This window comes from Chenopodium album, chromosome 5 (genome assembly GCF_948465745.1).
Source record: "Chenopodium album chromosome 5, dcCheAlbu1.1, whole genome shotgun sequence".
Lineage (NCBI taxonomy): Eukaryota > Viridiplantae > Streptophyta > Magnoliopsida > Caryophyllales > Amaranthaceae > Chenopodium > Chenopodium album.
The window spans coordinates 13433725-13448982 of record NC_137838.1 but is presented as its reverse complement, the minus strand read 5'-3'; the positions used below and the strand labels follow the sequence as shown (position 1 = coordinate 13448982).

Sequence of the window (15258 nt, the reverse complement as noted above, 5' to 3'; positions counted from 1 at the left end):
TATTTCTCTCCGGAGAAAACTTTCGACACTTCTACTTGACGGGCTTATGATTTGGGTCGACGTTCAGCTTATGCGAGATGATGCTAGGGTCTATACCAGTCATGTCCTTATGAGACCAGGCGAAACAATCTTTGTTCTCTCGGAGAAAGGCTAGGATGCTGTTTTTGAGTTCAGGTGTTAAGTTGGCTCCGACACGGACGGTTTGATCAGGCTTTTCGGGGTCTAAAGGTATTTCGTCAATTTCGAGGTTGTTGGGATTGTCTGGTGTCGGGCCATGCTGTAATTGCTATGCGGTTCTCATGGTTGGTTTAAGGGTTGTTTTGTAGCAGTGTTTGGCTTCGCGGGGTTCTCCTTTGATTTCTTAGACTCCCCATGGGGTTGGAAATTTGATTGATTGGTGGTAGGTGGAAGGAATAGCTTTCAATCGGTGGATCCAGAGTCGTCCTAGTATGGCATTATAGGCTGATGGGCAGTCGACGATGTTAAATTTGGTTTGAGGGTTTAGGCCTCCTGCATAGGTTGGAAGGGTTATGTCTTCGAAAGTTGACATGCTTTCTCCACTGAAACCGACCAGAGTCGTCGACCTTCTGGTGATGTCGCTATCCTTCAATCCCATGTCTTCCATGGCTCTTCTGAACAGGACATTTGCGGAGCTTCCTCCGTCGACCAGCACCCTTCGAAGCAGACAATTCCCGACGACCAAAGAAATTACCAAAGAGTCTTCATGCTCTCTGTTGATGTTGTTGACGTCGTCATCGTCGAAAGTAATTGACGTCGCTTCCAGCTTCTTTTCCAAGGGGTCTCTGATCTCGTCTAGGACATCTGCATTATCTATCGTTGACTTTGCGATACTTTTTGCTGCAGAGTAGGTTAGTCCACAAATATCGGAACCACCAGTGATAACATTAACTATTACCTTAGGTACAGGGGGCTTAGGAGGTCCAGCCGTCGTCGTCGTCGTGTCTGGCTGATGGCGGCCTGCGTCATTGCTTTTCTTTTTCCCCAATAGATGCTTGAGGTTGCCTCTCTTTAGCTGGAAGGCGACCTCTCATTACAGGGCGTAGCAATCTTCCGTCTTATGGCCATGATCGCTATGGAATTCGCACCATTTGCTCATATCCTTCTCCGATTCAAGCTTGTTGCTCTTTGACGGCCAGCGCACTTTGCTTCCCAAGGGCTCCAACTCTTTCACTACTGCTACGATATTCACGTCGAAGCCATACTCCGATATTTCGGGGTACTGCGGGGCGTCGAGGATATCTTCGACCTGCACAGCATTAACAGAGCGTGATCTACCTTTGCCTCGTAGGGTTGATGTCGCCACGATCCTCTTGGGTTGCTCGGGGCCTTCCGATCGGACGAACTTCTAGAACTTGGGTAGGAGCTGCGATTGGCGATATCTTCGTCAAAGCGCATTTGAGCCACGGCTCTGGTCCGGACTTCTTCAAATGTCGAGCACGGATATTTGACCATATCTTTGTACAGGTCCGAGTCCGTATGCAATCCGCGGAGGAAGGCTTCAATGGCAGTCCTATTGTCGACATTCTTGATTGAGACTTTCTCCTTGTTGAACCGGGACCAATAAGTTCTGATGGTCTCCTTGGGACCCTGGACGATCCGATACAGATCGCTCGTCTGCTTGTCGAACTGCCTGCTACTTTCAAAATGGGAATAGAATTTGTTAACTAACATAGCAAAACTAGTTATACTACCTGGTTCGAGTTTGCCGAGCCACTTGAGGGCGGGGCCTGTCAGCGTCGCACCAAACGACTTGCACATGCATGCTTCCCAGTACTCGAACGGGATCGAAGCTTGCCACATTCGCTGCTTGTAGTACTCGACATGTTGCTCTGGACAGGTCGTTCCGTCATATAGCGACATAAACATCGGGAGCGACAATCTTCTGGGAATTCGGGCCAGGGCCAACTCGTCGCAAAATGGGGTTGCTGCGAACCCATCTGGAGCTTCTCGCTGGACGGGGATCGGCACGTCGGGCATCTTTTTCATCATTGATAGGACCTTAGAGTTCTGCTTTTCTAAGGCAACCAATCTCTGGAGCAGGATTTCCGTCTGGTCCGGCTGCGGGCTACCTTGGCCGTCGCCTGAAGTCCGGATGGTCCCTTGCCCAGTATTCCTAATTGGGCGGTCCAAATTCATTTCTCTGTCACTGGATTCAGTATCGGTGTCATGGAGGGACTCAATGACATCTAGCGACGGAATTCTGGGGATCAGGCCTAGCTGCCTTGGCTGGCGACGACGATTGCTCTGGGCGGACTCCAATTGCTCGCGGAGAGCAGCTGCATCAGAATCTGACGCTTCTTTTTCCTTGCTGAGACGCTCGTTAGATTCCTTGGCTGCTTCAAGGTCGGCTTGAATTTTCTCGTAAGCAGCTTTTAGCTGTTCTGGGGTCATTTCGTCGGCTGACATATTGGAGGTTTTGGCGAGGAATTTTTAGATTTTACCTAGTTGTGTCCCCACAGACGGCGCCAAATTGTTTATGCTAATTTTTTCTAAGTGGGATTGAGTATCAAAATCTAGGCTACGGATCAACTAAGAAAAATCAAATGTAAGACAAAAATAAAAGAGAATAAAAGACACGAGGAATTGGTGACGCGGAAAACCCAATGAAGGTAAAAACCGCGGGTAGAATGAGGATCTACCAAACTTTCACTATGCAAAAATAATATCAGTTTACAAGATTTGATATATGATGTGTATCGTTGGATGATGGATTATACTCGTCGCTGCCTTGCCCTTTTTATAGATGGCTTGCTAGGTTGAACCTAGCCGTTTGCAAGGAGATAAGATCATGCCCATGATTTTCGGATGTTGGTTGCTGAGAATATTCTTCTTCTGTTTTGAATTCCAACGGACTGGCTTGGCTGAAGTTGGACTAAATCCTTGCTTATCTTCTTCCTAAAAAATAGGGAGCCGTTACTTGACTTTATCTTCCGTCGATGTCTTCACGCGTCGTCGAGCTTGCAGCTTCGTCAAGGGAAGTCTTCGTCATTGACCTTTATTGACCGTCGTTGACTAATGCTTGCAGATTTTTACCCATAACAATGATGCCATCTTATAATTTTCTTATTTGCTTTTGATGTTTGATTGTATTTGATCCAATAATCTCGCAATACTTTCAGCCGTTTTGAGTAATTGTGCCTATATATAGCCAACTAATCATTTACAGTTGGTTTAAATTTATGTCTAATCAAACCACGTTGATGTGTTCATTGTTTATCTTCTTTAATGCTTTTATCGTTCTTATTTTCATTGACTTGTTCTGCATTAATTAAACATAACGCCACCTGATTTCTTAGAAAGAGTAAGTAATATCAATTTTTTTTTAGATTTAAAGTTAAATTGGTGCATTAGCATGTGTCATCTGATTGATTGTGCAGTGTCAATAGTTCTGGGTCAACGGTACTTGATTGCCCTCGATGACCAGCAATAAAAACTTGTTCTGTAAATATATTGCACGTCACACCTACCATCATAATTCATTATATATTGCACATGTTACAACTTGAACTCAAGAAAAATATAAATTATTGAGTATAGTTTTAGTTTGGGGTGTCCATTATTCGAATAAAACCGAAATCCAATCCAATCCAAATCGAATTATCAATTCGGATCAGATCTAAACTTTAAATTGAATCGGATCGGATTGAATTTTTGTAAAAATTCGGATTTTCGGATTGGATCGGATTGACCTTGTTCGGATCCAAAAAACCGAAATAAACGAATTTTGAAAGCGTTATTTTACAAAAAAAATATTGTTAATATTAATCATTTTAAACTATGTTTATGATTATAATAATATTAATCATGTAAACCTATGTTTTCAATACTAGTATAAATCATGTACTACTATACTTTCAAGAATTGAATTTCATTATTGCAATTTTATTTTTATAATCGTGTTAGACCCAAAAAAAATTAGCAACGTATTTTATTTCGGATTTTCAGATTGGATCCAAATAACCACTACTACAAAAAGAGCATTTTCTCGACGCTATGGCCTCGACACTGAGGCAAGAGGGTCAACTGTAAATAATGATATCCGTGTTTTCTCGACGCTTTTTAATGTCGAAAGTAAATTTCGACATCAAAAAGCGTCGAGAATGTTAACATGTGCCTTGCACGTGGACCCGATTAGCTGAACCCACGGAATTGATAAAAATAAAAATAAATAAATAAAACCGCCCAATTCAACATCACAGACCTTCAAGGCTTCAACTCATATTCTTAATCTTAACCCTAACTATTCAGTATTCCTTTTCCTTTATTCGATCTGAATTCTACAAAGGGATTCATGGAGTCATGGCCTAGATTTCGTTCACAAATTTTCTTTCTCCTTGCGTCTCTCATAATTCTGCTTTATGAAGTTTCACTACTCGTCCTCAATTGTACGGAGTAATCAATTTCATCCTTCTCTACGTCTATATTATTGAGGTTTGTCTAATTTTCGAATTGTATCTTATAGATTGTTTTCCGATGTTGATAATTTTTCAATAATATCTCAAAATATTGGTCAGATTACTCAGATATGGGTTAGATTCATGAAGAACATAATTTTAGGGATTGTTTGTATGTGTATACATATTGTTATGTTAAATTATTTGCTGCTTTTCTAATTCAATTTCGAAACCATTGATCATCATATGTTTGAAGCACGATTCGGGTTTATTTTTATTTTTGTGACTCTCTTTGATTATAGATTTTGAGTGTTAATTTTTTTGGGTTGCGTTTTCTAGTGGGAAAAGATAATGATTTGGTTATTTTTATTTTCTTCAATTGTTTAGATTCATAAAAATATTAGTCTTATTATAAAGGAATGTAAGCTCTTGAATCATAAGAGATTGAGATGAGATAGCTACCTAGTTCGAATCTCACACCGAAAAGAACAGCGTTCCCACTTCTATCAGATTGTAGAACTAGTATCGTTGACTCTTTGTATGTAATGCAGAGTATTTTATTGTACTACTACTTTTTTTATTTTTCAAATTTGTGATTCACTTATGCTAGATAATGACTGGTGTTATAATTTATAATAATTAGTATCTTTGTATGTGATGCAGAGTATCAAGGGGCCTCCTAAATCAACTTATCCATTCGAAACTTTATATAAGTGTTAAATTTGTCAATCTTAATTATCAATTCTTTCCTCCATCTTGTCTAATTTTTTTATTTTTTGGATTAATTTCTAATAATTTGCTACATACAAGATAGATTCTTTCAAGAATTAAACAAGATTTGAATTTCTACAACTAATAAGTAGTAATAGCTCCAATTCAATAGTAATGTGTTTGGCATGTTTTTATCCTTGTTAGGATTTATATACGAATATAAATTGTGCTATAAAGTATGTTTAGGATTTTTTTTATTGGAGTTTTATTTGATCACTCTTTTTTTTTTTTTTTTTTGAAGAGTATTTGATCACTCTTTGTTATTACATAGTATTATGTTTTGGGGTGTGTTTAGTTAATGATTTTGTGGTCAGTTGATTGTCCATCATGAGAACAAAATAGGGGTTCCAAGGAATAAATGTGCTCTAGACCTATATTTTCTAGCTAGACATCCATCTGCTACCAGTTTAATTTCTCAGGTTCATGAAGGCAAATTTTTTTATTTTGGAGTGAAGATTTTGTGATCAGTTTGCCTAGAACTTAGTTTTTGCTTAGTAATGTTGACGTTAAGGCCGATTTTATTGCATTATACTATTAGACAAGAGTGTGGTCAAAAGGCCATTGTTATTATTTAGACTAAATTTAATTTGGTGACTTAACAAATTGGGCTAAAGCTTTGACTGAGAAATTTTATTACCGAATTGAGTTAGTTTACTTCTATAATCACTCTGGCAATGTTGGCCTATTTCTAATCAGTAATTTCCTTGTGCAGGTTCTCCTTCGCGTATAGACAACAAGGTCTATACTTTGTCTTCTTTGAGTTATGTGTCATTAAAAGATAATATGTACTTCGTATTAACTATGATGTCTTTGTTAATTTTCCTAATGGATTTTCAGTGAGCTCCATCAATGAAATAGTTTAGAAGATTTGAATTAGACGCAAGACAAATTCCATACTACATATTGCACAAGAAAGTGAAATGAAGATCTTGGCATTACTCCGTAACATACTATAATCAAGTAGGAGTAAGTTCCAACCTTTATTCCCTGCAATATTGTTACGATTTGAATTTCTGTTGTAATACTACTCAAATCTTATAAGACTTGGGTTGAATTTTTAGATGGAAGATTTACGTCTACAACAAGCATAAGTTTAGAATTGTTTCTAGTTATATTTGACTTTGGATTTAGTTGATGGCTGGAATTCGATTTCAAACAATGAATTGGACTGAATATTGAACTATATGATTTGGTTGATGCAATCCCATGTCCATTATATGTTATATATGACATGTTTAAGTAAGAAGATTTGACAAATAATATGCCTTGAATTGATTTTCCGTGTAAGAGGGGTTTAAGTGCTACATGCCCCTATGGTTGCTCTGAAGCTAGTGATATCTATTATATTTTAACTACCATTTTCTATTGAGTTGTGTGTTTTCCTGTCTACTTTATACAGGTCTATCAAAAACTTTGTTAACTCAAACATGGTTACAAGTGACTGACCCTACTAAAGTTTCAGGTGTGAAAAACTGAAAATATTACTTTTCCTCTGTTATCCCCCTAGCTTCCCTCACTCCATTCAAAAGAATTGTATCTTTTGCATTTGCTCGTTGCAGTTTTTATGTGTTGTGATTCTGATTTATTCAAACGGTTTATATGCTTCTACATAATCTACTATCAATGATGCTGAGTTTCTTGCAGATTGCGAACGAGAGGAATACCACAACCATAGTTTAATTTCGTCAAATCTGCTGTCGCTCCACCTTGCTATATTTGCTCCTGCTAATGATCCAGAAACATCAAAGGATGTGTTGTGAATTCAAGGCCAACAATTGGTCACAATGTGAACTTTCCTTGCAATGCAAGTAGATTGAGGAGCAGCAAAGTTGGAAATTTAATGAAGTTTTTTTTGTGAAGAAATGAGTAAATTTGTTCCACAACAACTAGTCGCGAATGAAGTATATATAAGTTGGAATCAAATCTTTTGTAATCGAGAACTCATGACTATGAGATATTGTACAAGTACTATAATATTTTAATATGGAATAAGAAAAAAAAAAAAATTGGCCTGATTGTGCTGTGTATATATTGGTAATACAAGTTTCAATATGAAATATTTTTTTTGGTTGATATATTCTAGATCTTTTTATAAAGAATATGGAGAAGAGAAGAACTTCTCAGCCAAAAAAATATAGACAGAAAAAAGCGTCGCCAAATTACTAAACATAGATTATATGAAATTCTGGACACAAAAAAGCGTCGCCAATAATAAGATTCTAGACATAAAAAAGCGTCTCTAAATTTGAGAAAGTGCGCCAACTATTGTAATTTCGACGCTTCGTATAAAAATTTGGACAAATTATAGCGTCGAAATTTGCGACGCTTTTTTGTGACACCGAATTTTCTCGACTCACTATTTCTCGACGCTTTTTTACAGCGTCGAGAAATAAATTTTCGACGCTTTTTAGCGTCGAAAAAAAGCCTAAAAAGCGTCCATAAAAGACGGATTTTCTAGTAGTGAACCCTAATTATAATTCGGATTGGATCGGATTGGATTTGCTAAGTAATTCGGATCGGATTGGATTTGCTAAGTAATTCGGATCGGATTGGATTTGGGCTAAATCCAAACCGAAAAGCGAATGGACACCCCTAGTTTTAGTAATAACTTTGACAATATTCTAATAATCTTATCATTTTCATTTATAAAAGAGGATACATAATACAGATAAGAGTTTATGTAATTAAGTTGCACCCACACATAAAAGCTATAACCTAATTAGCTAGAAAAAACTAAAAACACTAAGATTATTTACTCTATAATCTTGCACTTATAAAAAAATTTACAAAGACATAAAGATTCCAAAGAATTTATAATTGATCACCTACCACTTTCCAAAGATGAAAGCAAGTGTGAATCATATGAATTTGATTCAATGCCACTGCTACAACCTCCATGGTCAAATCTCGAATTTTCAGTGATAAAAGGTCCACAATCTTTTTGGATTGATCCATCATCGTTCCATGGATGGAATCCCTTTCTTTTGATAGTCTCCAATTCGATTGCAACTTCTTTCATGGCAGGCCTTTCCTCTCCTTTTAACATCAAGCACCGTTTAGCTAGATTGGCCATTTGATGTATCTCCTCAATATTTTTCTCACTCACTATGTTTATGTCAAGAATGTCCAACAATAGGCCTTCTTTTATCTTGAGGAGGAAGTGCATAGCAAGGCATTTCTCAGCTTCAGGCCTAGTAATAGAAAATGCATTTTTCCTAGTCAATAGCTCCACTAGGACGACACCAAAACTATAAACATCACTCTTTTCAGTTAGTTCACTTGTCTGCAAATATTCGGGATCCAAATATCCTCGAGTTCCTAGCACAATGGTAGCAAGTTGGCTTTGGTCCGGGGGAACCAATCTTGAAGCTCCAAAATCTGTTACCTTAGCAGTGTAACTTTCATCTAAGAGAATGTTCATTGATTTTATATCTCTATGAATTATCGGTGTTGAGACTGTGTTGTGTAGATAAGATAGCACATTGGCAACCTCTGATGCAATCTTTACACGCACTTGCCATTTAAGCATGGACGCTTTTACTGCATCGTGTAAGTGATCATATAGCGTCCCATTGTTAATGAATTCGTACACCAACAATGGAACTTCACTCTCCAAGCAACAACCTAGTAGCCTAACAACATTTTTGTTGTTGATTTGCGATAAAACCAAAACTTCATTGATGAATTGATGAACTTGGTTTGGATCTACCTTGAGAGATTTTTTTATAGCCACAACCTGATTATCTGGCAAAATTCCCTTGTACACAATTCCAAAACCTCCTTTTCCAATTATATTTTCGTCACTATAATTGTTGCACGCTACTTCAAGATCTTGCATAGTAAAGATTTTCAATGCATCTATATGTCGTTCAGAGAGCTTTTCATGTAAAAGCAAACCCCCATTTTGGCGAAAAAAAACTTCTCGCATTTTTTTAATTTGTCTTTGACCATGTATAAAGTGCAAGAGAAACCCAAACAGAAGCAACATTATGATGCCACCACCAAGACCTACGCCATAAAAAGTTGTCACTATTATGAATGCAACAAATTTAGCAAAATCTAAACATAAACAAGAGTATATGACTATATGCACCTTCTTTGCCACCCTAGACCCCAAAACTATGCATGTGCTTATGTTTATTTCATTTCTTGTTTATAGTGGTCCACTTATAACAAATGTAGAAGACTATGTAAAGATCAAAATAAAATAACACACATATTTACGTGGTTCACTAATTTATATTCTCGAACTATAGCCCAAAACAACATATTGTGGTCCTTTAGGCGTATTCCCCATACCAGAGGCCATGTTATGCTCTAAACTCCAAAGCCAGGTTAATTTACACTTAGACTCTTACTTGCTAAACGGGCTAAAGACATCATGATATTTGAAGACGGCTAAAATATTTTCAAGGCATGTATAACATGTAATAAACTAAAGTCTATCATAAGAGAATCAACCTAATAATTAATATATAATCAATCAATGTATGTGATGATCAAGATTTCATAAAAACCCACATTAAAATAATAATAATAATAATAATAATAATAATAATAATAATAATAATAATTAAGGACATAAATTTGTATGAGCAGTTATGTGTTTCATACCTGCAGTAGTCATAACTGGTATGAACCAAGGCTTTCTATTAGAGATGCAAGTGCTGGTTTTGGTCCCATTCCCGTGGAACCTCCTTGGACACTTGCAATAATAACTTCCAATTGTATTGATACAATACTCTGATTTCTCACAATCATTCGCTTCCTTGCACTCGTCAATGTCTAATGAAATGCAAATCAATATCATCTGTTATATAATTATTTTTGTTGAATATTGATGTGAATATGGTGGTTAAGTGAACATAGCCTAATTAATAATAACAGGGAAAAAAGTTGTTTTTATACACTATATTAAATAAATTCAAACAATATAATACATAGTATAAATAATTAAGATGAGTTTAAATAAGTTATTATAAGGTTTCCATTACACCTTATTTTTGCTAAATTGAAAATATTTTTACCAAAATAAAATTATTTTTACTGAAATTAAATTATTTTTACTGAAGTAAAACTAATTTAACTAAATTGGAATTATTGAAATATTTTTTTTTATTGATTTTCTATTAGGCCCTGTTTGATTCACCTTAATTTTGCTGAACTGAAATTATTTTTTACTGAACTGAACTTATTTTTACTGAACTGAACTTAATTTTATTGAACTGAAATTAATTTTACTGAACTTAAATTATTTTTACTGATTTTCTATTATAGTTCTTCTTTAAGAAAACTGAATTTTACTGAACTGAACTTATTTTTACTGAACTGAAATTAATTTTATTGAACTGGACTTATTTTTACTGAACTGAAATTATTTTTACTTAATATTATTTTTTTTAAGGTGAAGAGAACAGGGCCTTAGTCCATATCTTATTTAAAGTTACTTTTTTTACTAAACTGAAATTATTTTTACTAAACTGAACTTAACTTAGGCCCTGTATGTTATGTAGTTCCGTTATGAAAACCTTATTATTATTTCAACAAATTTCAGTTTAGTTCAACAAATTTAAGTTCAATCCATTATTATTATTATTACTATTATTATTACTATTACTAGTACTATTATTAAATCTATTATTAAATTTATTATTTAAATTTAATTAATATTGTAGATATTGAAAAGTCTTCCCACATTATAGTCTAAGTATTTTTTTTTACCTGTGCATCCAAGAGGATGGTAAGGGTTGCCAGAGTAACCTTCTATGCAGCGGCATCGATACCCCAATTCGCGCATCGGATCATAACACTCTGTGTTTCCTTTACATAAGCAGCTCCCTTCCGCTTTCGCCACCGAGCAATTATCTCGTCCAACAGTCCAATTGAATACCACAGGAACCGCCAAGGCTTTGTAGTATTCCATAGACCGTCCTAAATAATTTTCATTAAATATAAACGCATCTTTTGCCACCGGAAATGCAACATTACACGGGTTAAAACCATTCACAGAACTACGGTTGCTAGGACTCTCTACTTGCACTGTAACGTTGTTAACCCCACAGGGGATCGCGGCTTGACAGCACCCAACCCCGGAACATTCTCCGTTAATCACATCATCTGGTTCTACACAGTTAGTCGAGCATCCAGTTTTATATTTTAATCCAACTCGAAACCCCGAAAATGAGGCTGTGGTGTCGCACCCTATAGCAACTAATATGTTTTCAGGGCTAGATAGTGTAAATGTTCCCAGGTTGAACCTTTCCAACGAACTGTGAACTCGGCTAGTTTGGTTGTAACAATCGTAAGAAACATTTGATTTGGCGCGTAACTCACCCTCTACTACTGAAATATTCAGTACCTGCATCCCCAACAGTAGCGGTGTTGGAAGGTTAGTGGCATTATTACAATTGATTTTGAAGGAGGAAGATGTTTCATCATTTGGTGGTTTATAGTAGCAACCTTCTTCAATACCAAAAGGGTAAGGAATGCTCAAATTTCCGCACTTAGCTGAGCAGTGTGGGCTGATTACGAGGGGTGGCGCTGCTTCGTCGTCTCCGGTGATGAGCGTTGTCAACAACCAACACAGACAAACTAAGAGTAGAAGAGCATAAGAATAACCCATGATTATTGTGAGTATTTTTGAAGCTAGATTAAATAATTTTATTGAATAGTGAAATAATAGGATTTTTTTGTAAGGGATTTCAATACTTTGGCCAAGAATAAGGTGTTTTTTGTTAAGTATTTAGGAGTTAATAGCAAATAGCTTGTATAAGAACTCTCACAGAGTCAAGGCAAAGTCTTCCCGTCAACATAATTTGTATTGTGGAAAAAAAATACTCATTTTTTTTTATTTTTTTATTTGGACCTTTATAAGTTGGAACTAAAAGTTATGCTATGTCTTTCCTAAAAAAAAAAAAAAAAAAAGTTATGCTATGTCTCTATCGCCTTTTTTTTTTTAATTATTATTAATCTACTTCCTCCGTTTCTACTAAATTAACGTGTTTGATTTAGACATATATATTAAGCAGAGGAGAGAGAGTGAGAGAGAATGAAAAAACAAGTGGGGTAGATTGTAAATACAAGGTAAAAAAGTTATCTCAAAAGGAAACGTGTCAATTAAAAAAAATTCCTAAAACTGAATACGTGTCAACTAAAAAGGCAGAAAATCTTCATGGAACTGGTCCACAATAATATTATTATGGACCTAAGGTTTATACACACGTAACTGATATTATATTCAACATAGTGACCCCTAATTTTTTTAAAGTAACCTTATTTTTAACATAATAATCTTTTTTAAAACTTGTGTGACCCTTAATGTTATTAAGAATTCAAAGTACAACATTATGTTGAATAATGATCTAATTTTAACATAGTGATCTTTATTATTCATAATGACCATTATATTAAAATTTGCATTAAAAAAAATTAATCTCTTATAGCTTTTATAATGTCACACGAACTTTAATTTCAACATAATAACTTTAATTTTAATATAGTGACCTTTTTTCTTATTAATAAAACAATCATATTGTCTCTAATGTTAGTGGTTCACAATAAATTAGTGTGAACTAGGTTCATTTGAGAATTAAGAAACGAAGGTAGTATTTAAAAAAAAAAATTAAATTATCAACATACAAGAAAGAATCAATTAATAAGAAACAAAGGGTGTAAGTAAAGGAAAGTGATGTACATCCATCTTTCCATCTGATATACTTCGTATCTTTATTACCAACAAAAATTTAACCATCAACTTCTTATAAGACCATATTATACGGCATTATTACTAGTCAATTTGATTATTTGTCTCTTGTGTCATGTCACAATATTAGTCAATTAGTGAATAAAAATATGTTTATTATTTTTTCTTTCAAAAAAAAAAATATGTGTATGATTTTGGATCAGAAATATTAATACGGAGGACTGGGAGGAGTATAGAAAACATAGGAGTACATTTCATCCATACAAAAATAAATAAATGAACTATAGGATATTATTGAAGTATTAGACAAACGGACTTGAATAGTTTAGTTTGAATTTTCAAAAGGCTAAAACCAATTGACGACCCCATTTGAAACGTAGGGATGTCAATTTAAGTAACCAATTGACACAACTAGGGGTGTTCATAAATCGGTCCGGATCGAAAAAATGGACCGGACCACCTCGGACCGAACCCGGATCGGACCAGACCGAATTAATCGGTCCGGTCTTCGGGTCTTGAAATTCATTTTTCCGGTCTTCGGTCTGGTCCGCTCCAAAACCCTATAAAAACCGGTTTTGGAACGGACCGATTTTTTATAAAAAATATGTGTGAAACCTTAAATAACGTTTAAAATTATCCTTAATAAGCTTAGAATACTTTAACTTTATAAGTTTTTTTGCACTACACATACAAAAAAAGACGCAAAAATGACGTTACAATATCGTTTTTCCAATATTTTTTTTTGTGTTTTCCTTGACTTTATTAAAAATTAATATTCTTTTTAAAAAAATTCTTAAATCGGTTCAAAACGGTCCGGTTCGGGTTTTGGACCGATTCTTTCGGTCCGGTCCGGGTTCGGTTCTAACTTAATCAGTCCGGTCTTCGGTTCTTAAAATTCTAATTTTCGGACTTCGGTCTTATCCGGGTTGGTCCGGTCCGGTCCAGTCTTGGACCGATGAACAGCCCTAGACACAACGGGTCGTGTTTGTAAGAATCAAGGTTACTTTTTTAATTAACCCATAATAATTCAAATTAGGTCAATTTTGGGTCAAGATTTGTTAAGTCATGGTCGTGTTTGAGTCTAATAAACATTTGGTCTGTTCATTTATATACAGTTCAAATAAATTTGTATCAGGTTCAAAACAGCTTGACTAGGTTAATTTTATGACGGATGACTCTGTGTCGGGTAGATTATGTTTCAGTAGATTTTGGTTCGATTCAGTTTGATTGGGATAATGTTGATTAAGTAATATTAAGTCAATTCAAATTTAAATTCGTTTAATTTTGGGTTTGGCTGAAATTGATCCAGGCTGACTAAATTCGATATTCAAATAAGATGATTTTTAAACTAAAGTAATTATTGAGTTATTATCTTGTTAATTAGTTTTTGGCCCAAGCAATGCCTGGAGTCAGTATATGTATATTGAAAATGAGTTTTTATAATAAAAATTGTACGATGTAATATAAAAATAGATAAAATTAGTTATAATTATTTAAGTACTCAAACAGTTTAAAAAATATTTTTTCAATCATTATTGAACATCAAAATGTATTATCCTTTATCCAATATCCGGCCTACAATTGTTAGTTTACTTCGTTTTTCAGTTGTTATGCTACATATTTTGGGTTACGTATTTAAAATAGCTACATGAATTATATATGAGCAAAGAAATTAAATGAGATTTGTTTTTGTTATTATATATCGTTGTTTAATATACATGTATAAACTTAAACATTAAATTTTTAAGTTTATGAATATAATTAAGGAATTCCTATAATTAACTCTTTTTAACAAAACGTTGTAAGCATATCATAAGCCGTGTCATTGGAGTTGTGGTTGAAGTTAAAGTATAATGTATATCATCTTCCTAGTAATGGTGACACGTGACGAGATCATATATATTTCCTAGTAGAAGTGAGCAATCGGATACCCGGTCAAAATTTTAGGATCCAGACCCAGAATTGGTTGGGACCGGGTCCTAAAATTTGGAATCGAAATTGGAATCGGTACAATCGGGTCCTAAAATTCAGGAATTGGAATTGGTTTCACCCAGTACCTACTTATAATAGGAACTAGGAACTCATCGTGATCATTGATTGCTCTCAATCCGACGGATTGTGTTTCACCCGTCTTTTTCAATTTCATTAAGGGAATTTTGGTAATTTTGCCAGTTGAATGACCTTTCTCATGTTCTTTTCACAGTTCTTTTGTTTCTCTCTCCTCTCTTGATCTTTCTCTCTCTACTCTCAAATCTCATTGTATTTTCGTTTCTCTTGTATAGAAATCGGGATTTTGTTCTTCGCTGATCAATTTTTTTGCTGTGGTTTTTTTATTTTCGTCATTGTTTGAGGTAATTCTTTTTTATTTAT

At 35.0% G+C, this 15258-nt stretch overlaps 2 protein-coding genes across 2 annotated transcripts; both read right to left on the bottom strand.

The window, feature by feature from the left end:
• Positions 1–361: 361 nt before the first annotated feature.
• Positions 362–2427, bottom strand: LOC145632619 (uncharacterized). The gene is made up of 2 exons (XM_081684972.1): positions 1297–2427; positions 362–1033 (listed from the first exon to the last, which is right to left on the bottom strand). Exons 1-2 carry the CDS (start codon positions 2425–2427, stop codon positions 362–364), a joined length of 1803 nt encoding a protein of 600 aa, XP_081541098.1.
• Positions 2428–7805: 5378 nt separating this feature from the next.
• Positions 7806–11915, bottom strand: LOC145630484 (wall-associated receptor kinase 5-like). The gene is made up of 3 exons (XM_081682745.1): positions 10908–11915; positions 9801–9971; positions 7806–9194 (listed from the first exon to the last, which is right to left on the bottom strand). Exons 1-3 carry the CDS (start codon positions 11806–11808, stop codon positions 8008–8010), a joined length of 2259 nt encoding a protein of 752 aa, XP_081538871.1. The 5' UTR covers positions 11809–11915; the 3' UTR covers positions 7806–8007.
• Positions 11916–15258: the final 3343 nt, after the last annotated feature.